General features: G+C 45.9%; 1 protein-coding gene across 1 annotated transcript in view; it reads left to right on the top strand.

The window, feature by feature from the left end:
- Positions 1–24708, top strand: part of LOC132103914 (serine/threonine-protein phosphatase 6 regulatory ankyrin repeat subunit B-like) — a 72712-nt gene that overhangs the window by 23838 nt on the left and 24166 nt on the right. Inside the window, exons 10-19 of the mRNA XM_059508992.1 lie at positions 5347–5547; positions 6589–6690; positions 7722–7820; positions 13299–13427; positions 13528–13656; positions 13728–13844; positions 14640–14738; positions 18996–19196; positions 19275–19373; positions 20021–20224. Of these exons, the coding sequence (XP_059364975.1) occupies positions 5347–5547; positions 6589–6690; positions 7722–7820; positions 13299–13427; positions 13528–13656; positions 13728–13844; positions 14640–14738; positions 18996–19196; positions 19275–19373; positions 20021–20224 (1380 nt within the window). The remainder of the gene's footprint in view (positions 1–5346; positions 5548–6588; positions 6691–7721; positions 7821–13298; positions 13428–13527; positions 13657–13727; positions 13845–14639; positions 14739–18995; positions 19197–19274; positions 19374–20020; positions 20225–24708) is intronic.

The raw sequence follows: 24708 nt of genomic DNA, 5'->3' as shown, positions 1-24708 counted from the left end.
GCATGCAATTATTGCATCCAGCTGTCGCTGATCACTGCGTGAGTATAAGAGGGCAGCAGGTGCAATGCATACCAGTTTTTCGCTGAGGAGCCGAGCTGGGGACCCGGCAGCTCAGCGGCGGTACAGTAACCATGGCGACGGGACGTGGCGTCTCCGTTCCCTCCTTCAGGGAACGAGGGGTTACCATACGTAGCCGAGACGTTCCCTTTCAGTCGGTCACTCTCGACGCCACGTCGGTGACCGACGAATATGGGATCCCTATCAAAGCGCCATGGGTGCTGCCCCTTCCAGTGCCCTGTGCGAGCCGCCTGCACCGCTATTAGGTGTAGGCCGGGGCTCAGAACAAGTAGCTCCACTCACCGTTGTCAAAGCACTACCTCACTGGGTGAGATTGGATAACACTGGGAAAACGTACCCGGTCCGCTTGGAGCCGGGACGCTGCGGAAGCCCCATCCTTCCTGAAGGAGGTCTCGGAGACAAATACACATATAGCATCCGTTTAGGAGTATAAGGAGAAATTTGAAGTTATTAAAACCCTCTTGGGAAGGCAGAAGTCTGCCGGGGAAACACAGGCTCTTAGGCTATACTGTGGACTATACACATATGAGTACCGCTTAGGTCTCAATATGGAACCCACCCTTCCATGGTTCTCACGGATTCATCATGAAGGCCTGGCGCCAGACGTTCCGCTGCGTCCAGCTGCTTAGGGTGATGGAGGATCTCAACAGGGTCTACAGTACGGACACTCTGGAGTGGTTTAAGCAAGCCGACACTAACCGGGGCCTCTCAGTGCCACTACCCGTTTGAGGTGAGAACACAGGAGGAAACCGGCTCTACACGAATGCAATAGAACCTAGCAAACGTGTTAGGGGTCGCCCAACCCGCAGCTCTACAAATATCTGTCAGCGAGGCGCCACGAGCCAGCGCCCAGGAGGATGCAACACTTCTAGTTGAGTGAACTCGTAACCTGAATGGGCAGGGCACACCCTGAGCCTGATAAGCCAGGGTTATGGCATCCACAATCCAGTGGGCCATCCTCTGCTTAGAGACGGCACTCCCCTTCTGCCGGCCTCCGTAACAGACAAAGAGCTGGTCTGAGGTCCTGAAGCTTTGTGTCCGGTCTACGTAGCACCTTAATGCTCGGACGGGACAAAGCAAAGCCAGGGCTGGGTCTGCCTCCTCCAGGGGCAGCGCTTGCAGGTTCACCACTTGGTCTTTGAAGGGTGTAGTGGGAACCTTGGGCACGTAGCCCGGCCGGGGCCTCAGGATTACCTGGGAGTCAGCCGGCCCGAACTGTACGAATCGTCGACCGAAAATGCATGCAGGTCCCCTACCCTCTTGATGGAGGCCAGTGCAAGCAGGAGCAGAGTTTTTTAATGAAAGAAAATTTAGCTCAACTGAATGCAAAGGCTCGAATGGGCCCTGCTGTAGTAATTTAAGCACTAGAGACAGGTCCCAAGAGGGTATACAGGGGGGCCGGGAAGGATTTAACCTCCTGTTCCCTCTAAGGAACCTGACGATGAGATCATGCTTACCCAGAGACTTCCCATTCACGGGGTCATGGTACGCAACAATAGAGGCAACCTGGACTTTGAGGATGGAGGGAGACAGCCTTCGCTCCAACCCTTGCTGCAGAAAGGATAGCACGACCGCAATCGGGCATCTTCGGGGGTCTTCTCAGCGAGAAGAACACCACTCAACGAACAGGTTCCACTTCAAGGCATAAGCGTGTCTCGTAGACGGTGCTCTCGCCGAAGTGATGGTGTTCACTACCTCTTGAGGTAGGTGACCTAGAACCTCCGCGTCCCATCCAGGGACCAGACATGGAGTTTCCAAAGGTCTGGAAGCGGGTGCCAAATGGTGCCCCATCTCTGAGTCAGTAGATCCTTCGTCAGAGGAATTGGCCAAGGAGGTGCTGTCGCAAGGAGCACTAGTTCGGGGAACCAGGTCCACGTGGGCCAATACGGCGCCAAGACTTGCTCCTTGTCCTCCTGGACTTTGCACAGTGTCTGTGCGAGAAGGCTCACTTGGGGAAACACATACTTGCATAGGTCCCGTGGCCAGCTGTGTGCCAGTGCGTCCGTGCCGAGAGTTCCCTCGGTCAGGGAGTAGAACAACTGGCAGTGAGTGGTCTCTGGAGAAGCAAACAGGTCTACCTGAGCGGCTCCGAACGTCTCCAAATCAGCTGGACCGTCAAGGGATGGAGTCGCCATTCTCCCGGGAGCATTGCTCGAGACAGCTCGTCGGCTGTACGATTGAGCAGGCCTGAAATGTGAACGGCACGAAGTGACCTCAGAACCTTCTGACTCCAAAGGAGGAGGTGGCGAGCGAGTTGCGACATGCGACGGGAGCGCAGACCACCTTGTCAGTTGATGTACGCAATGGTCGCAGTGTTGTCCGTTCGGACCAGCACATGCTTGCCTCATAAGAGACCTTTGAGACGGTTCAAGGCAAGGTGTACTGCTAGCAACTCTAGGCAATTGATGTGCCACTGCAGCTGCGGGCCAGTCCAAACCCCTGAGACTGCATGCCCGTTGTACGTGGCCCCTCAGTCGGTGGTGGAGGCATCCGTGTAAACCACAGCATGCCTGGAGATCTGCTCTAAGGGCACCCATGCCCGGAGAAATGCAAGATCTGACCACGGAGTGAGGGTTTGGCGACAGGCCGGTGTAACTTGGACCCGGTGAGTGCCACGCTTCCACGCCCACCTCGGGACTCGGCCATAAAGCCAGTGCTGGAGCGGTCTCATATGTAATAGGCCAAGCGGTGTAAGTGCCGCCGCGGCCGCCATATGCCCCAGGAGCCTCTGAAAGAGTTTCAGTGGGTCTGCTGTCCTGCTCTTGAACGTATTCAAGCAGGCTAGCACTGACCGCGCACGTTCCTCTGTGAGGTGTGCTGTCTGATCGACCGAATCCAACTCCATATCGAGAAAAGAGATCCTCTGCCACGGGAGTTTGCTCTTTTCCAAGCTGATCTGAAGGCCCAACAGGCTCAGGTGCCGGAGCACCACATCCCTGTGCTCGCACAACTGATCTCGAGACTGTGCTAGTATCAGCCAATCGTCTAAGTAGTCGAGAATGCGAACACCCTGCTCTCTGAGAGGAACGAGAGCTGCCTCTGTGACTTTCGTAAAGACACGGGGAGACCGGGACAGCCCGCAGGGCAGGACCTTGTACTGATATGCCAGTCCTTCGAACGCAAACTGCAGAAAAGGTCTGTGGCGCGGAAGGATGGACACCTGAAAGTACATGTCCTTCAGGTTGATCGCTGCAAACCAATCTTGGGGACGGACGCACCCGAAAATGCGTTTCTGTGTCAACATTTTGAATGGTAGCCGATGGAGGGCCTGATTCAAAACTCGCAGATCCAAGATCGGTCGTTACCCACCGCCTTTCTTGGGTACAATGAAGTATGGGCTGTAAAACCCCGTCCTCATATCGGCTGGAGGGACCGGCTCTATCGCGCCCTTCGCTAGTAGGACTGCGATCTCCGCGACAGGGGCATCGGACGCTTTCACTGTAGTGAAGCGGACACCGCAGAGCTTGGGGGGATGTCGGGCGATCTGAATCGCATAGCCGAGGCTGATGGTTCGCAGAGGCCAGCGAGACGGGCTGGGTAGCGCTGACCAGGCGCTTAAAAACCGTACAAGCGGGACCAGCAGAACCACAGCCGTACCCGTAACATGACTCATCCACGAAAGCCACCTCAGCGTGCTCGACGCCCAGACATGTGAGGCAGCGATCGTGACCATCACCCGTTGCCAGGTAACGACCGCACCCAGAAACGCACGGGTGAAACGGCATCCTTAGAAGGACGATCCGTCGTCTTTACAAAGACGCACCCGTGAAGCTCTTTTAGAGAAATTTGCTCTTTAGGAAATGCTCTTTTAGTGCTGAGGCGCACAGGGGAATTGGCCGTTTGTAACACGACAGGGGTAGTGCAGCCTGAAGTGTGCAATCCGCTCGACACAGGAACGACCGCCGCTGAAGCGCCGTCTCGCCAACACACGAAGCTTCCGAGAGCGTGCTGAACTCGTAGTTCACAGCAGACACAGTTGAGCAGAGCGATACTAACGCTCGGCTCCGAAGCGAAAAGCTGGTATGCATTGCACCTGCTGCCCTCTTATACTCACGCAGTGATCAGCGGCAGCTAGATGCAATAATTGCATGCCAATGTGCATTGGCTCGTTTAGTTTACACTCGAAGTAGATTGGTCTATCGAATCGATATCCCATATTCGTCGGTCACCGACGTGGCTTCGAGAGTGACCGACTGAAAGGGAACCATTATTTTGTCTTCTGGACTATGTGTAACCATCTTTAATGTGAAATATCTTATTCAGGTCGGTACTAAATAAAAAATAACATGCATTTTGTTCGATCCCTCTTATTTTGGTAAAATAACTAAAATTTTGCAGATACTTGTCACGCTACTCTGCTCACAAACAAATGATGAAGAAGAATAGTGATGGGACGGTTGATACAGTGGTTACAATGCAGTTTTCAAAGCACTATTGTATCACACAGAGTGCCGATGCTTGTATCGAAATGTGATTGATGGCGTTTGAAGCTTCGAATGGAAGATCAGGACAGATGTTTTGAAAAAAGACCCAATAGACCTCAGAGACCCCAAGCAGACCATAAAGGTTAAACAGCTCACCTAAAATATTGTTTTCAGCTACCTACCTTAATTATTAACTATGATCACATGCTTGCATGTTTTATATTATTGATCAAGGAAGTTGGAAGTTCAAAGGAATCTACTCTTCTGTCTGGTTTGTTTGTTGGACAAAACGGCAGATTCAATGATATGGTTGGTGCAATTGCCTGCCAGTCAAACTCCCTGTGAAAAGTCAGTTGCATCCTTATTGCATGTATATTTGTCATTTTTATTTATTCGTTGTGGGTCCGATGAGAAATAGAAAATAGAAAGTGATGGTTTTATTATTTATTGTGGTGTTTCTGTCTCTTATAAAAACATTTAAAGTGATCTAATGCTGACTGTTCTGCCTGTTGTTCATTATATAGCTAGTAATTTGTAATTTGATATGTGGACCCATGATATGTGAGCTCTTATAGTCCAGATTTTGTCATTTGATAAAAGTGTTTATGGATCAGAGTGATCCAATCCGATGCTGCTTTGAAAAATTCTCATTATCTGTCACTTTAGTTGCATTACATATTTTTGCATTATATTTTTGCACTATAAGAATCAAATTCAATGCATGATGTATTTTGCAGTAAACTGAATTCCTTGCATTATAGGACTTCAGATAATTTTGATCCAGATGAAACTATTTTGAACAAACTATTTTGTGCACTGTTGGATGTTGTGTGATGTTATGCAGTCAGGGGCATTATGTCTTCACGCCGCGGCTAAGAGAGGCCACACGGCTGTAGTGCATGCTCTGATCCAGAAGGGAGCACCTGTGGATGGCATGGCTAAAGACGGACAGACGGCACTTCACATCGCGGTGGAAAACTGCAAGCCGGAGGTGGTGCAGATGCTGCTGGGTTTCGGAGCAAATGTGCAGCTCAGAGGAGGAAAGGTAAGAAAATCTGATTTATCATGAAGACATTTCCATCAGACTTCAGTGAGGTGTTATTTAAAAGCATCATCTTAACTAGCTTTAAAGAAATAGAAGTAATGCTTTACAATATTGTTAGTTTGCATTAGCTCAGATCTATTAAAAAAATATTAACAAAAAAAAACCTTTTAATTTTAAGAATGTATTATTCATGCCAATACAGCATTTCTCAGGTTAATTTTGTTTAACTACTAAAATAACTGAAACTGAAACCAAAATAACTTTTAAATATATTTACAATCTATATTGTAATTAATTATATGTAATTTTGTATAGCGACATGAAGAAAATATATGAAACCGAAAAACAAAACCATAAAAACTATTATTGTTACATTAAATAAAATAAACATTGACTGAAATAAAATATAATTAAAAAATTAATAATACTAATTATTTTATTTCAGATAGTTAACAAAGCAACATTTCTTATTGATTTTACTAAAATAACTACAACTGAAATTGAAAAAATTATAAACACATACATTCATAAACTAATATGTTTAATACTAAATTAAATTTTTTAATACTAATTACTAAAACTAAACTGAAAATTGAATAATAATAAAAATAAAATAACAAGCATAAAACAAAATGACTAAAACAATACAAAATTTAAATTAAAACAGAAAATATAAAAATAAAAGCTAATTAAAAATATTAATAAAACCATTATAGTATATCAATGATACTAAAATAATACTGTTATTAGTAAATATTGAAATTAACATTAACTGAAATTAATATACACTTTAGAACAGTCGTTCATTATTAACAGATAGAAGCTTATTATAAAATGTTATATAATAATTATTTTCGCCCATGCATGTTTTTATATATTCTATGGAACACAAAAGGAAAACGTTTGAAAGTTTTTTGCAGTAAGAAGCTTTGATTTCAGGTCCAGTATAGTGTAAAAAGACTCCAGGATGATTTATGAGTTTATAAAATTTTACAACGAATGAAAGGAAACCATTGGTTCATGTGTGTATCTTTTATAAAGGCGAGGGAAACCCCTCTGCACATCGCAGCCAGAGTGAAGGAAGGTGAACAGGTGGCTGAATTGCTTCTGAAGAGCGGAGCCGATGTGAACGCAGAGCAGGAGGTCAGTCAGAAGAGGAGTGTCACAGCTTCACTGTGTTAACAGAGACATTTAAGGGTTACTCCACCCCAAAATGAAAATTTTGTAATTAATTACTGTAATGAGTGGGGCGGGGCCAGTGGAGTAATTGGAAATGAGCGACACCTGCACCTCTCACCAGTCTTGAGTCCCATGGAGGAGCTCTGTAAGGATAAAAAGAGGAGTTACGACAGTAAAGGACGAGAGACAACCAAGCCTGGGTTTTATTTTGTGTTTTGGTTTTGTTTGTGCGCGGCAGTCGTCCGCAAGGGGATGTCACTCTGTTTTGTGTTTATTCTGTTATTAAAGTTTGATTTAAATGTTTGCCGGTTCCCGCCTCTTCTTCCCGTACTACAAACGTTTTATATTGTTACATTCGAGTCCGGTGAGTGGCGCAGGTTTCGCTCATTTCCAATTACTCGACCAGCCTCGACCTTGTGTCTGGGCTTGTGTCTATCCCATTGACTGCCAAGTAACTTATACTGTCAAGGTCCAGAAAAGTATGAAAGACATCATCAGAACAGTCCATTTGTCATCAGTGGTTCAATCTGAATTTTATGAAGTGACAAGAATACTTTTTGTATATTAAAAAAAAGACTTTATTCAACAATTTATCTCCTCTGACACAGAAGAGTGTACACTGCTTGTATTCAGCTCAGATTATAATTATCCAGAGGAGACAAATTGTTGAATAAATTTTTGTTATAATTTTAAAAAATTATTTTTGTTTTCTTTATGTACAAAAAGTATTCTTGTCGCTTCATAAAATTCAGATTGAACCACTGATGGCAGAAGGACTATACTGACTACTTTGTGGAACCTAACAGTGTAAGTTACTTGGCAGTCAAAGGGCCAGACACAAGCCTCCCGGTTTTCATCCAAAATATCTTAAATTGTGTTCCAAGATGAACAAAGCTTTTATGGGTTTGGAACATTATGGGAGTAAGTGACTGATGACAAAATTTTCATCTTGGGGTGGAGTATCCCTTCAAAACAGAATTTTCCTCTCTGCTCAGAATGGAGAGAGCGCTATGCATGTAGCCGCACGTCACGGTGCTCTGCAGATGATACGAGCGCTGATTCAGGAGGGCGGAGACGTGACCTGGAAATCTAAGGTACTTTATTAAACATTAGCCCTGGAGAAATACTGTATTTTAAAGTGAAAGAAATTATACGATTTTATTATTATTTATTATTTATTTTGTATTATTTTATGCATGAACTAATGTTAACTTTTGCAGTTTTTAATGTTAAAAATGTGTTAGAATATGTAAAAAAAAGTAACATTAAACAAGATTAATAAATGCTGGAAAAGTGCTGTCCAAATTTGTTTATGTTAACAATTGCATTAACTAATGTTATAACACACATGTTCCTTAAAAACTAAAAACTGTAATCAAACAGTTGATGGTTACCATTGACTTCCATAGTAGGAAAATAAATACTATGGAACTCACTGGGAACTACCAACTGATTGATTACTAGAAATCTTCAAAATATTTTATTTTATGTTAAGAAAGCAAATCATACAGGTTTGAAATGACATGAGGGTGAGTAAATGATGACTATATAAAAATATGTATGAATTTAAAAATGTACTGTATTTTGTTTTTTGTAATTCATTCTTTGTATTTTGTTTATATTTATTAAGTTAACCCCAACTTTAAAAAAGACATACTAAAATGTATTTATATATTTATTTAAAAAAATTCCGTTTTTTTTATTGTATTCTTTAATATTGATTAATTATGCTCCCAACTTTGATATTTTAGATGTTTTATTGTATCCTGTATATTTTGTTTATATTCATATGTATTAATTCAACCCCCACTTTAAAAAAAAGGCATACTAAAATTTATATTTTTATTTGTTTATATATTTATTTTATAAAATGTCCTCGTCAAAAGTTTTTGATATTTAGATTTTTTTTTTATTATTATTATTTATGTATTTTTTTTTGTTCAAACCCCAACTTTAAAAATTTACATACAAAGATTCATTATTTTTTTATTTAATCATTTATTTATTTAAAATGTCCTGTTTGAAAGCTATTTAGATATTTTATAAGATATTTTAGTTTTGTGTGTGTGTGTGTGTGTGTGTGTGTGTTCTATTCTGTATGTTTTGCTTTTTATTTTTAATTTGACCCCCAATTTTTTAAGCCCTACTATAAGTTCTCTTACGAGAGCTCTCTCGTACTGCATCTTAGCTAAGACGCTACGGGAAAAGTCTCTTTTCACGAAATACTGAAGCAAAAAATTCTCCTTAATTTTGTATTTTTGTAAAGCGCATTTGCAGCAGTACACAGCCATAGGCGAGACGGCTCGTTCGCTCATTGGCTTGTTCTGCGGCAACTGCACAGCCTATCGAGCGCAGGCTGATGCAACATCAGACCAATAAAAACTTCGGCTTCCCGCCGAAACGGGTGTGGCCCAACCTATAAAAGGAGCTCGAAAAGGCTGACTCACCTGATTTTTCATCTCTTCAGCGAAGCTCACGCATCGCTGGATCACGGAGGAAGCAAGCGCCGTCTGAGAAGCATATCAGCGGGACGAGCCATTCTGAAGCTGCTGGCTTCGCCGCCTTCCACTGCCGTTCCTGCTGCGCTGTCCGGCGCCTATATCCTTTGTATCCTTACATCTTTATATCCTGTGTGTGTTCACCCTGCGACGCACACTCACAAAAAGAGCTGCGTCTTTTTAAAGATGCCCTCGTGCGGCTCGTGCAGAGCCCCGCTCAGCGAAGCTCCGCTCCGCTTCGCCGGCCTCCCCTGCATCGCTTCCCGATGGTCAGCGTCCGCTGTCTGCCGACGCGTCATCTGAGGAAGTGGATCTCAGGCCCCCGTCGGAGGAAGAGGACACCTGCTCTCTGCTTGCTTCGGGCAGTGAGGGTTGGGCGAGCTCCATGGATCTCACGCCCTCTGCTCAGAGGCCCAGCAGACGGGCGGATATCGATAAGGAGCTGATGCGAGTGCTCGCGCTGGCCGCGGCGAGCCTTGGCCTCGAGTGGTCTGCACCAGCGCCCCCCTTGTCGTTCCCGGCTGGATGGTAGCTTTCTCCCGGATGAGCGTTTTTCTCCAAGCTCAAAGCACGCCCCCTTTCTTCCTGAGCTACACGAAGAAGTGGCAAAAGCTTGGAACGCTCCATTTTCGGCGAGAGTCCGTTCATCTGTTTCACCAGCATTCTCCACACTGGACAGTGCTAAAAACAGAGGCTACCTGTCACTTCCGCCGGTGGAACAGGATATAGCAGCGCACCTTTGCCCGCCCTCTGCTGGACGGCGGACTAAGGCGGCGTTGCCATCCAAAGCCTGCCGCATGACGTCATCGCTGCTCGCACGGATCTTCTCTGCTGCTGGGCAGGCTGCGTCTGCGCTGCACACCATGGCCACGCTGCAGATTTTCCAGGGCGATCTCCTCCGCAAGCTCGATGAGATGGGACCTGAAGCAATCTGTCTCGCAGATCTGAGGAGTGCTTCGGTTCTCTCCCTCCGCGCTGCTAAGTCCGCTGCACAGGCCATGGGACGGGTTTTTGTTTTTGGGGATAGTTCTGAACTCGTGTTCCATGACGGCGCGGCTGTCACCACAGCGCGTGTTGGGCATTCAGCGCGCAGCGAGTTCTTTCCGCTGCGGCGCGACCGTGTCGCTCAAGCACTGTCAGAAGATGTTGGGCCTCATGGCCTCAGCATCTCCGGCTCTGCAGCTGGGCCTGCTCCGCATGCGCCCCCTGCAGCTCTGGCTGAAGGCGCGGGTGCCGCGCAGAGCGTGGGTGTCTGGCCGGCTGCGTCTCAAGGTCAATCAGAGCTGTGTCACAGCCCTGACACCCTGGACAGCAAATGGCTGGTACCGATCAGGTGTAAGCCTGGGGACTTCCCCGAATGTGAAGATGGTGTCGACGGACGCCTCCACTTTGGGATGGGGAGCGCTGCTCGAGGGCAGACCGTCTTTTGGCCTGTGGTCAGAACGGGAAAAGCTCCATCATATCAACTGTCTGGAAATGCTGGCAGTGGAGAACGCGCTGAGGCGCTTTTGTCCCCAAATCAAGGACCACCACGTCTTGGTCCGTTCGGACAACATGTCTGTGGTGTCCTATATAAATCGCCAGGGTGGTCTCGGGTCCCGAAACCTGTACAGGCTGGCAGAACGCCTCCTGGTTTGGGCTCAGCGCAACGTGAGTTCGCTGAGGGCAGTGCATGTGCCTGGGCTACAGAATCTGGGTCCAGACAGGCTGTCCAGAGGCAATGTTCCTACGGGCGAATGGTCTCTACACCCGCAAACAGTCCGGCTGTTGTGGGAGAGATTTGGCAGGCCGGAGGTGGACCTCTTCGCGTCCCACGAAAACGCTCACTGCCCCGCGTTCTTTTCCAAGAACGAAAGCGCGCTGTCACGGAAATGGCCGTGCTGCCCGCTTTATGCTTTCCCTCCCGTCTCCCTCCTTCCGCAGGTGATGGAACGGGTGAGAGAAACGAGATGTTCAATACTGCTTGTAGCACCTCTTTGGAAGAACCAACCATGGTTCCCAGATTTGATGCAGTTAGCAGATGTCGCCCCATGGCCAGTACCGTTGAGGAGGGATCTCCTCTCGCAGGCCAGGGGTTCGATTTGGCACCCTCAACCGGAGTTGTGGTCCCTCCATGTGTGGGCGCTCAACGGTTACCCGCTGATCTCGCAGTTGGAGTGCTAAATACCATCACTCAGGCTAGAGCTCCGTCGACACGACGTCTGTATGCCTCGAAGTGGTCGGTGTTCTCCAGCTGGTGCACAGCTCGAGGATGTTCACCCCTTAGTTGTGAGGTGACGGAGGTTCTCTCCTTCCTACAGGAGCTGTTGGATAAGGGCAGAGCCCCATCCACGCTCAAAGTTTATGTGGCGGCCATCGCAGCGTTTTCTGAAACAGCGCTCGGTCAGTCAATAGGAAGGAATGATTTGGTCATCCGGTTCCTTAGAGGAGCTAGGAGGCTGAATCCTCCCAGACCTCCGTCAGTCCCTATGTGGGACCTCGCGGCGGTTTTGGAGGCCATGAAGGGTCCCCCTTTTGAGCCTATCCAATCAGTTAGCCTTCAGCATCTGTCGTTCAAGACAGTATTCTTGTTGGCTCTCGCTTCAGTGAAGCATGTGGGTGATCTGCACGCGCTCTCGGTGAGCCAGTCGTGCTTGGAGTTTGGGCCTAATGACTCAAAGGTCATACTCAAACCTAGGCACGGTTATGTGCCGAAATCCCTCAACACGCCGTTTCGGGCTCAGGTTATTGCCCTGTCTGCCCTGCCGGTGTCAGGAGAGGATAGAGACTCGAGTCTTCTTTGCCCTGTCAGGGTTTTAAGAGCTTATGTGTCTCGCTCTGCTGCCTTTCGGCAGACGGAGCAGCTGTTTGTCTCATTCGGTGGACGTTCCAAGGGAATGGCTGTTTCGAGACAGACTCTATCCAGATGGATAGTTGATGCCATAACGTTAGCTTACGCTTCCAGGGGCCTTCAGTGCCCGCTGGGCGTCAGAGCACACTCCACAAGGAGCGTCGCCTCGTCGTGGGCGTGGTCTACTGGGATCTCCTTGCAGGATATATGTATGGCGGCAGGTTGGGCCTCGCCGTCTACATTTATCAGGTTCTATAACCTGGAGGTTCCCGCCTTGCAAGCAAGGCTGCTGTCGGTATAGTCGAATCAGGGCCCTGAGGGGAATTCTGAGTTCGTGAGCGTTATGTGCTGCTGACTGTTATATGGGCAGTATTGCGTAAGACCCGCATTGCCACATTGGTCAGGCCTTGCCTCGGCTGTGTGATGTCATATTGTCGCATCTACGGATGTTGCTAGATATGGGACGGAGGGCTTCCCCCCTTCCTGTCCTGGACTCTCTGTGAGTCCCTCAAGTGACTGTGCACTGTAAATCCTGGGCGTTGCTTCAGGTTTATTGGTGTGTGATCCCTGCACGCACAGCGTTTTACATTGGGTTCCCGTAGCGTCTTAGCTAAGACGCAGTACGAGAGAGCTCTCGTAAGAGAACGTACTCGGTAACCAAACGTAACCTCGGTTCTCTCTAGAAGAGCGAACGAGTACTGCGTTCTCTGCCGTGTGTACGATTCACTCTGGTTCGCTTCGGCGATGAAATAAATCAGGTGAGTCAGCCTTTTCGAGCTCCTTTTATAGGTTGGGCCACACGCGTTTCGGCGGGAAGTGGCAAGAAGGGCACGAAGCGCCCTTATTGGTCTGATGTTGCATCAGCCTGCGCTCGATAGGCTGTGCAGTTGCCGCAGAACAAGCCAATGAGCGAACGAGCCGTCTCGCCTATGGCTGTGTACTGCTGCAAATGCGCTTTACAAAAATACAAAATTAAGGATAATTTTTTGCTTCAGTATTTCGTGAAAAGAGACTTTTCCCGTAGCGTCTTAGCTAAGACGCAGTACTCGTTCGCTCTTCTAGAGAGAACCTAGGTTACGTTTAGTAACCGAGTACGATTTATTTATTTATTTGGATTTTCACAATTTTTGTCTTCTCTTGTAGGTGATCTAATTTAGTTTGACTTTGCAGTCACTTGGATTAACTTTTTGGAATTCTATATCTATATTATCTAAGTCTGAATCTGTAGTATTATTTTTGTGAAGGTTGGTGAAAACCCTCTCCACGTTGCGGTGCGTCACTGTCACGCTCACGTGGTGGAGGAGATTTTAAACTCTCTGAGCAATGAAAGAAGCAGTCAGGAGGCAGAGCTCTGTGTGCGTGAAGGGAACCAGGTTAGACTCACAGATCAAAGAGAACGACATGATTAACTACAAAAGCACTAGAGACAAATTAAGCCCAGCATGATTTTGTTGTGTTTGGTGCCCCCTGCAGAAGGGCGAGACGTCACTGCACCTGGCAGCCGAGCTCAGGAGCGACGCTGTGCATCAGGTGGACGAGGACACCTGCATCATTAAGATCCTGATGGAGCATCATGCTGACGTCACCGCTGTCACCCGACAGGTGGGTCTTATGCTGTTTAACCACAGACATTTTCACTTAAAACTGGTATTGTGAACCTGTTGTTTGTTCAGAGTGAAGAGACACCTCTTCATTACAACGCCAGGGTGGGAAACACTGCCGTTCTTCAGGAGATGCTCAGTAACGTCCCCTCCAACCAGCTCCAGACCGCCATCAACAAACACGCCAAGGTACAAATCAACAATGAATCTGGCTCACATCTCAGAAAGATCTCGGAGTGATCTGACACTGAATAGACTCAAATGTTTTCTTTCCCCCAAACAGGGTTTCATTTTGTAATATAGTTTTAAACTATTATAGTTATTATTATTTTTTAATTAGGTTTTATCTTAGATTTTCATGTTACATTTTAGTTTTCTTATGTGCTTTTGTCAAAAAAAAATTTATGAAAAAAATAAAAAATATTTTTAAATGTATTTTTAGGTTTTTATTATGTTTTTATTAAATTTTTATATTTTAGTTTTATTTCCATTTTAGTCATTTATTTCCAGTTAGTAATTGTAGTGCTTCAACTTAACATTATTTCAGTTAGTTACCAAGGCAACACATCTAATTTATTTAGTTTTCATCTAATATTAGTATTCTATTTTATTTAGTTTTACCAAAAATGTTTTTAATAGTTTTATGTTGTTTTTTTTAATGTATTTTTTAAAATACTATTTAAGTTTAAATCATTTTTATTTTATCTATTTTTAGGTTTCGTTTTATTTTTGCTTTACTCATAGTTAAGTTTATTTCCAGTTAGTCATTTTAGTGCTTAACTTTTAAGTTATTTCAGTTAGTTGCCAGGGCAACACATCTAATTTTATTTACGATATATTTCATCCAATATTTTTATTTTATTTTAAATATGATGCATACATATTATATTACAGCTCCACTGTAAGCAGTTTGGACCATTAGTGTGTAAGTGTGTGTCTGTGTGTGTGTTTAATTGTTGGTCTGTGTTCATATGTGTCGTACAGAACGGCTGGTCACCGCTGCTGTTGGCTGCAGAGCAGGGTCACACAGAGGTCGTGAAGATCCTGCTGCAGAACAATGCCAGAGTGGATGTGTTTGATGAGGTTAGAGAGACGATTAATTACTGAAGCAGATTATTTCTGATGCGTTTGGATCAGTGCTATTTATTTACTGTTATGAATTAGTTTTTATGAATTAACTTTACCTTACGTTTTTTACATTTCTGTTTAGCTTTTATTTATTTTTTCTCATTTATTTGATTATATGTCTTTTTTTTATTTATACATTTCTTATTTTAACATGCTTAAAGCATTTATTAATCTATTTAATGTGAATTAAACTTTTTACATTGTTTTTACATACTTTTTTTTCTGTTAACGTTGGTTAATGTACTGTTAAATAACATGGAGGGGAAAAAAACATGAACAGCTGTATTTTTTACTAAAATGAAAATAATTTTTTTTAAATATTTTAGTTAGAACTAATTCTTTGTAGCTGACAGTACCCCGATACTACTAATAATAATATACCATATTAATTTAATTATAATAAAAATATTATAAGATTTTAATGCTATAATAAATTAATAAAGTTTCATATAAAATATGTAATTATTGTAATACTGTAATATGGAATAGAGTTATTTTATAGTAATTGCTGTATTTACCATGGCATATACATGCTACTCCAAGTAACTTGTAACATAGTAACAGTATTAATTTGCTAGAAACATTTTCAAGAGTCAAGAGTTTCGTTACAAAACGTTATAAATGTTAAAAAACTTTGAATTTACGCCAAGATCAGTATTGTATCTGGTCAGTATTGAAAAGTAATTTTTTTATTTTACGCAAAATGCAATATTCGCAGAGTTATTAGGTCATGTTTGGAAAAAAAGGGAGTAAACGGCGACAAACGCCAGTCTCCCTTCTCTGCAGAATGTGATATATCCGCTCAACCAATCACAGTGCAGCATTCCCTGCACTCTAGACAGTAATGGCAGCTCTTTAAATAAACTTGGCATCCTAGTTTTCCTCATCTACTTTGTACTTTGTGATCAATAAACAAGGGCTTCACGATAAATCGCATGTGATTGTCATGTCATGTCATCAGTAAACCCGATTCTGAGATTAAAAGTAAATTTTAAAGACATCCTTTGCTCTAACCCTTGCTGCAAAAAGGAAAGCACAACCCTGATTGTGCTTCTCCAGCGGTCTTCTGGACAAGAAGAAAACCACTCGATGATGAGGTTCCACTTCAAGGCATAAGCGTGTCTCATAGACAGTGCTCTCGCCGAATTGATGCCGTCAACTACCTCTTGGAGTAGGTCACCTAGAACCTCCGCGTCCTGTCTAGGGACCAGACATGAAGTTTCCAGAGGTCAGGACGTGGGTGCCATAGAGTGCCCCATCTCTGAATCAGTAGATTCCTCAGAGGAATCTGCCAGGGAGGGGGTGTCACAAGGAGCACTAGTTCAGGGAACCAGGTCTGAGTGGGCCAATACGGCCACATACTTGTGCAGGCCCCGTGGCCAGCTGTGTGCCAGTGCATCCATACCGAATGTTCACTCGGTCAGGGAGTAGAACAACTGGCAGTGAGAGGTCTCTGGAGAACAAACAGGTCTACCTGAGCAGCTTCAAAATGTCTCCAAATCAGCTGGACCACCTGGGGATGGAGCCACCACTCTCCAGAATGTGAATGGCACGGAATGTGAAAGGCACGAACTGACCTCAGAACTTTCCGTCTCCAAAGGAGGAGGTGGCGGGCGAGTTGTGACACACGACAGGAGCACAGACCACCTAGCTGGTTGATGTACACAACAGTTGCTGTGTTGTCCTTTCGGACCATCATGTGTTTGCCTCATAAGCGCCCTTTGAGATGGTCCAAGGCAAGGCGTACTGCTAACAACTCTAGGCAACTGATATGCCAATGAAGATGGGGGCCTGTCCATTCCCCCAACACTGTGTGCCCATTGTACGTGGCCCCCCAGCTGTTGGTGGAGTCATCTGTGTAAACCACAGAATGCCTGGAGACCTGTTCCTGGGGCACACCTGTCCAGAGGTGAAGGTCTGGCGAGAGGCCAGTGTAACTTAGGCCTGGTGAGTGCTGTACTTCCACACCACCTCAGGACTCGGCCATGAAGCCAGTGCTGAAGCGGTCCCATATGGTGATCCAGAAACATCCAGAAACACGCAGGTGAATTTCATCCTTATAAGGACGATCCGTCATCTTTATAAAGACCCACCGGTGAAGTTCGTTTAGAGAAAATGCTCTTTTAGGGAAATGCTTTTTTAGTGCTGAGGCGCACAGGGGAACTGGCTGCTTTCAGCACAACAAAGGGGTAGTGCAGCCAGAAGTGCGCAACCCACTCGACACAGAATTGCCGCCACTGAAGCGCCGTACCGCCAATACCAGAAGCTTCCAAGAGTGCATTGAACTCGTAGCTCACTTGAAGACACTGGAGCAGAACGATGTTGTCGCTCAGCTCCGAAGCCAAAATCTGGCATGCATTGCCCCTGCTACCTTCTTATGCTCACGCTGTGATCAGTTGCAGCTTGATGCAATAACTGCATGCCAATGTGCATTGGCTTGTTTAGTTTACACTCGAAGTAGATTGGTCTATCGAAGACGACGTTACATTGAGAGTGACCAACTGAAAGGGAACACATTTTTACTCAAATTAATCAAAATGGATTTATAGCTTTTTGGAACCAAACTTATCCCTTATATATATATTCAAACCCAATTCCAAAAAAGTTGGGACACTGTTCAAATTGTGAGTAAAAAAGGAATGGAATAATTTACAGATCTCATAAACATATTTTATTCACAATAGAATATAGATAACGTATGAAATGTTGAAAGTGAGACATTTTGAAATGTCATGCAAAATATTGGCTCATTTTGGATTTCATGAAAGCTACACATTCCAAAAAAGTTGGGACAGGTAGAAATAAGAGGCCGGAAAAGTTAAATGTACATATAAGGAACAGCTAGAGGACCAATTTGCAACATATTAGGTCAATTGGCAACATGATTGGGTGTAAAAAGAGCCTCTCAGAGTGGCATTGTCTCTCAGAAGTCAAGATGGGCAGAGGATCACCAATTCCCCCAATGCTGCGGCGAGTTTGAAGTTATCATAATCTACAGTGCATAATATCATTGAAAGATTCAGAGAATCTGGAACAATCTTTATGTGTAAGGGTCAAGGAGGGAAAACCATACTGGATGCCCGTGATCTTTGGGCCCTTAGATGGCACTGCATCACATACAGGAATGCTACCGTTATGGAAATCACAACATGGGCTCAGGAATACTTCCAGAAAACATTGTCGGTGAACACAATCCACCGTGCCATTCGGTCAAAAAAGAAGCCATATGTAAACATGATCCAAAAGCGCAGGCGTTTTCTTTGGACCAAGGCTCATTTAAAATTGACTGTGGTAAAGTGGAAAGCTGTTCTGTGGTCAGATGAATCAAAATTTGAAGTTCATTTTGGAAAACTGGATCCGGACTAAAGAGGACAATGACAACCCAAGTTGTTGTTGTTGTTATCAGCGCTCAGTTCAGAAGCCTGCATCTCTGATGGTATGGGGTTGCATGAGTGTGTGTGGCATGGGCAGCTTACACATCTGGAAAGGCACCATTGATGCTGCTGAAAAGTATATCCAAGTTCTAGAACAACATATGCTCCCATCCAGACGTCGTCTCTTTCAGGGAAGACCTTGCATTTTCCAACATGACAATGCCAGACCACATACTGTATCAGTTACAACATAATGGCTGCGTAGAAGAAGGATTGGGGTACTGAAATGGCCAGCATGCAGTCCAGATCTTTCACCCATAGAAAACATTTGGCTCATCATAAAGAGGAAGATGCGACAAAGAAGACCTAAGACAATTGAGCAACTAGAAGCCTGTATTAGACAAAAATGGGACAACAATCCTATTCCTAAACTTGAGCGGCTTGTCTCCTCCGTCCCCAGACGTTTGCAGACTGTTATAAAAAGAAGAGGGGATGCCTCACAGTGGTTAACATGGCCTTGTCCCAACTTTTTTGAGATGTGTTGATGCCATGAAATGTAAAAATTATACATTTTCTCAGTTTAAACATTTGATTTGTCATCTGTGTTGTATTCTGAATAAAATAATGAAATTTGAAACTTCCACATCATTGCATTCTATTTTTATTCACAATTTGTACAGTGTCCCAAATTTTTTGAATTTCTGTATATATATATATATATATATATATATATATATATATAATTTTGTGATTTTGAGACTTTCAGTTGTAGGTTTTTTGTGTCCTGAAGAACTGCTTCAAAAATAATGTATTGAGGATTTATATGAAATCTCATCAGGAGGGGAAGGCCGCTATTCATCTTGCTGCAGAGCAAGGTCATCAAGACATCGTGGACATCCTGCTGGCCCATAACGCCTTTGTAAACACCAAAACCAAACTGGGCCTAACGCCTCTGCACCTCAGTGCTCAGAGCGGCTCTGCGCAACTCGTCAGGTTACTGGTGGAGACCCATCAGGCCAGTGTTGATGCTCTCTCTCTGGTAAGAACTGAAAGCTCTGTGCAGATAAAATATGATCTTAAACCCAGAGATATTAAACTGAACAGCTCATTTTCACAGAGAAAGCAGACACCGCTGCATTTGGCAGCCTTCAGCGGACAGCTGGATGTTTGCAGCAGCCTGTTAAACCTGAAAGCTGACATCACTGCTACAGATATTGTGAGTGCAATGAGATGCATTATAATGCTTTAACTAATATGAATAAATGAAAAATTCATGTAAAGTGTTACCAAAATAAACCTTAAAATGTTAAAACAATCTATCTTAAAATATAAATCTTTTTATATCTTAAAATATAAACCTTAAGTTATGATAAAACCTGTTTATATAACGTTTGATGTAAAACATGATCAGTTATTTTCAATATTTTCTTTATAAGTCGGAGATATCTTTGTAGCTGTTTAGCTGACAGAACTTCAATAATTATAATTATAATAATAATAATAATCCTACTATTTTGTGTTATTGAACTAAAATACTGAACTCGAAATAAGTAATCTAAATAAATGACAAATAATAATTTAATAATAAATCTTTACACAGGCAAGTTTATTCTATAACTGCTCAAAATTCTGCATAAAGACAGTAGAATATAAACAAAAAATATTTATATAACTTTAATTCAGAATTATTCATGTTTTAATCAATACATGATTGTATAGTCATAATTTCATATTTAAATCATTTAGTATCTTTTCTTATTATAGTAATGTAAATGCACCTTTTTGTGGTGTCAATCCTGATAATAATGACAGTAATCCTGTCATCATGGGTCATGTAGTGGTGTTTGCTGTGTGTTGTTTTAGCACAATCAGACTCCTCTTCATCTAGCGGTGGAGAACGATCACTCAGAGGTGGTGAAGCTGTTTCTGAGGCACCAGCCTAAATTAGCCCAGCAAGCTAACATGGAGGGAGCGACCTGCACACACATCGCTGCAGCTAAAGGCAGTGTGGCCGTCATTAAAGAGCTGCTCCTGTTTACTCAAGGACCGGCTACACTCAACAACAAGGTCAGGATGTCAAAAGCCATTTTATGTTTATTTAGTTTAGTATCATTGAAATACCATTGTAAATATTTTGAAGATTACTTTTATGTTGTCCATTACATTATTATATTATCTATTTTAGTTGAATTTAGTTTAATTCATTTAAGAACAAAACTTTTGAGTAATTTGGCCATGTAAATTTTTGTAAATCAAATTAAACTCAATAAAAACATATAAGGTTACGTATGTAACCCTGGTTCCTCGAAGGAACGAGACGCTGCGTCGAGAACGTTTGGGGTACGTGTCCAGCGTGACATCTCTGAATAATGTGTATAATCAGTCCAAAGGAAGGGCGAGACGTCATAGGCGGGTGACGTCAGAGACCAGGAAGCATAAAAGCATGAGCGGCGAAGCCGGTATCAGCCTCAAAGGATGAAGCAAGCGCCGGCCAGAGATGCCGGAAGTGTGGCACTGCGACGCAGCGTCTCGTTCTTTCGAGGAACCAGGGTTACATACGTAACCTTATACGTTCCTCTTCAGGAACTCGAGCTGCGTTGAGAACGTTTGGGGAACGAGAATGCCCATGCCGTCAGACTTTCAAATCTCTGCCTAGTGTGGAAGAGCACAGCTAAAGCAAGAGAAGGAGCCTGACAGAACTCGGGGACAACCTGTCCAATGGCCAAACTTCAGAAGGAGTGAGTCTTGACCCCCAGGAGAGGGGAGATCAGAGGACTCGAGGCTTAGGATAACATCCTGATCACCGCTTAGCATAAGCTTCTTCTGGCCGGAGGCCTCAGTCTCAGCGCACCATGGAGGAAACATGTAACCAGAGGGTTTCTGCCCACTGACAGGCCACCGAGAGGGGCGCGGTAGGCCACCATGGCCGCCACGTAGACCTTCAGGGTGGAGTGGGCCAACCCTGCGGAGAGCCTGCAGGAACTCCAGCACTGTACCATACGGGCAGTTAACTGGGTCGAGCTGGCGGTCTCCGCACCAAGAGGTGAAAAGCTTCCACTTCAAGGCATACAGTTTCCTCATTGAGGGAGCTCTGGATTGGAGAACGGTCTTACAACCTCGGTTGAGAGACCGGAAGCTAAGAGTTGTGCCTCCTCAGAGACAGCACCTACAGCCTCTAAGCTCCATGCGGGGGCGCACCCCCGCCTGCGAGAGGAGATCTCTTCTGACGGGAACCTCCCATGGAGTGCCGTCAAAAAGAGAAATCAGGCCCAGGAACCATACCCGGCCCGTCCAGAACGGGGCTACTAACAGCAGCTGGACTCCGTCCCGGCGCACTCTCTCCAGAACTCCCGAGAGCAGAGCAATCAGGGGAAAAATGTACAGATGAAGCCTCGGCCATGTCTGTACCATGGCGTCCAGCCCCAGTGGAGCTGGATGAGTCAGAGGAAGCCAGAGGGGACAGTGCGATGTCTCTCGAGTCGCAAACAGATCCACCCGAGTCTGGCCAACATCTTTAACTCTGCTTCATCACCTCAGTGTGAAGCCGCCATTCCCCGGGCCTCGACCCCTGCCTCAACAGGATGTCTGCTCCCATATTAAGATGCCCAGGAATGTGAACTGCTCTGAGCGAGAGGAATTCGTCCTGGGCCCAAACAAGGATCTGGTACGCTAGTTGTATAAACGGCGTGAGTGCAGACCTCCTTGGTGGTTGATGTAAGAGACCACCGCTGTTGCTGTCGGTGCGCACGAACACATGGTGACCTCTTAGGTCTGGGAGAAAATAACGAAGTGCACGAAGCACGGCCAGCATCTTCAGGCAGTTGAAGTGCCATGTCAGATGGCGACCACTCCACAGACCACGGGCAGGGTGGCCACTCATGATCACACCCCAGCCGGTGAGGGACGCGTCCGTCGCTAGCATCATGCGGCGACAAGGAGCTCCCAGCACCGGGCCCTGGGACAAGAACCAAGGCTTCCTTCACATATCCAAGGCACGTAGGCAGCGCAGCGTGACCTTTAGCATGTGAAGTGGGTTTGCCCTCAGGGAGAACCCCTTGGTCTTGAGCCACCACTGTAGGGGTCTCATGTACAGCAGGCCAATAGTATTCACGTTGGACGCAGCTGACATCAGACCCAGCAATCTCCGTGACTGATTGACAGTGAGTGACCGGCCTTCTCTCACTCTCGCGACTGCAGTGAGGATCGACTCAATCCGAGCAGGTGACATACGTGCCTGCATCGTGGTCGAATCCCACACCATGCCCAGATAAGTGGTTCTCTGAACTGGAGAAAGCACACTTTCCTTGGCGTTAAGTCTTAACCCCAGCTCTTTCATGTGAGCGAGAACTACACCTCGGTGCCGAACCATCATCTGCTCAGATTGAGCGTATATCAACCAATCGTCAATGTGGTTGAGTCGTGAAAGTGTGGGGTGAGAGTGCAAGGCCAGTGGAAGATCCATATTGGTAGGCTTTTGCCCCCAAAAGCAAACCTCAGGAACTTCCAATGAAGAAGGATGGAGATAAGTGCATCTTTTGATAGATCGTGACACACCAGTCCTTGGACTTGGCCTGTGCAGGCGTGCTAAACTTTAGTCCCCTGACTGAGAGGTTCAAAAGCACAGATCTAGAAAAGGACACAACACCTCATCCTTCCTCAGAACAGTGAAGTACCGGCTGTAGGACCCGGACTCTGCAACCCAAGGAGGGACCACCTCGATGGTCTCCGTCCTCAGAGAGAGTCTACTTCTGTTCCATTACCAGAGCCTGCTTGGGGCCCACCAGAACTGGATTCTGTGGCCTCTCACTACAGTGTGCAGGACCCACTGAGACGCATTTGGCAGTAGTTTTCACGCTGCAATATAGTCTACTAAGGGAATCAGCCTCTCAAGACTGATCTCTGGTTGCATCAGAGCAATTAGCCCTGAAGCGGCGCACCGGCAGGAGACGGCCGAACTAGCTGCTCTGGAAACCTCCCAGGAGGTCGTGAGCCTCTTAGCACCGCTATGTTTCCGGGCGGTAACTGAGAGAAGCGCTCGCTGGAGACCGCTGCGCCCTGGAACATCGGCAGGGTTGGCAGATCGATCTCCTGAGGGCACTGAGGAGAGACGGGCACCGTGTAATGCGGTGTACACCGCTCTTCCCCAGAGGGCCTGCCCTCCGAGGTCCTGAGCCGCAGCATCAGGACTCTCGTAGCTGAAGTCTCCTAAAAACGACGGTCCTCAGACCCACATCGTCTGCTAGGAAGACTAGATCAGAGCCTGCTTGGGGCAGGACCCCGTGAAGCACATTGGCAGGGGCTCCCACACCGCCATGTGACCTCCTAAGAGAAGCAGTCTCGCGAGACTGGCCTCTGGTGCGCCTAGAGCCACTAGCTCGGTGCCCTGAAGCGGTGGACTGGCAGGGGACGACCGTACTAGCTGCTCTAGAGACCCCCGTAGAGGTAGCGAGCCTCTCAGCACCGCTACGTTTCCGGGCGGTAACTGATAGAAGCGCTCGCCGGAGATCGCTGCTCCCTAGAACACCGGCAGGTTTGGCAGAACGATCTCCTGAGGGCACTGAGGAGAGATGGGCACCGTGTAATGCGGTGTACACCACTCTTCCACAGAGGGAGCTGGCCCTCAAAACGTCCTAGGTCTAGGCGTCAGGATGTTATGATGAAGGCTATCCAGCGAAAACAACGGCTTTCCACTAGAAGCCTTTGGCCTGGGAGCGCCACTTTGACTCTAGCGTCTGCGGAGTACAAAAGTGACACCCACGGCACGTGGGGCTGGAACACGGTTGGGACTGCTCCGTCCAGCAGCCCCTGACCACCTCAACCTCCTCAGAGGAAGAGCGGTACACACGTGTTCTCACACAAGAAATCACATCCCTAGAGCCCCTGTACATCTAACTTCACATAGTCAGATAAATATGTCATTTTATTCCTTAGAATTAAATGTAGTCAGCAACCAGACTAGTCAACACGGTCTGGTGTAGAAAAAAAAACTCACATAAAAATAAAACAATGTAATACACGCGTTGCCTCGGCAGCGCTCATGTCTTTTTATATATATAATATTTTTATTTTATGCTACTCAGTCACACAAACAACATCAATCTCCTCAGAGAAAGATGGATGCTGCAGCGAGCTGTCTCAGAGGGCGAAGAAACCGCAGCGCTGGTTTCCAAGCCTCGAGAACGAGGTCTAGATCTAGTGAACACGGGTGGAGATAGGACGAGCCGTCTCCAACCCTGTTCGCCAGATCATGTGCGATTCCCGCTATCGCGGTCGCCGCCGTGCCTCAGCAACAGCGTGACCGCAACTGCAAGATCGCATGCACGGACACACTCCTCGGAGCGTGCCCGGCGAGAGAGCATGCAGCAGCAGCGAGCTGTCTCAGATGGCGAAGAAACCGCTGCGCTGGTTTCCAAGCCTCGAGAACGAGCTCTAGATCTAGTGAACGTGGGTGGAGATAGGACGAGCCGTCTCCAACCCGTTCGCCAGATCATGTGCGATTCCCGCTATCGCGGTCGTTGCCGTGCCTCAGCACCAACGAAACCGTGACCGCA

Source organism: Carassius carassius, chromosome 25 (genome assembly GCF_963082965.1).
Source record: "Carassius carassius chromosome 25, fCarCar2.1, whole genome shotgun sequence".
Taxonomy (NCBI): Eukaryota; Metazoa; Chordata; class Actinopteri; order Cypriniformes; family Cyprinidae; genus Carassius; species Carassius carassius.
Note: the sequence above shows the minus strand (reverse complement) of the source record. Positions and strands in the feature narration are given on the sequence as shown.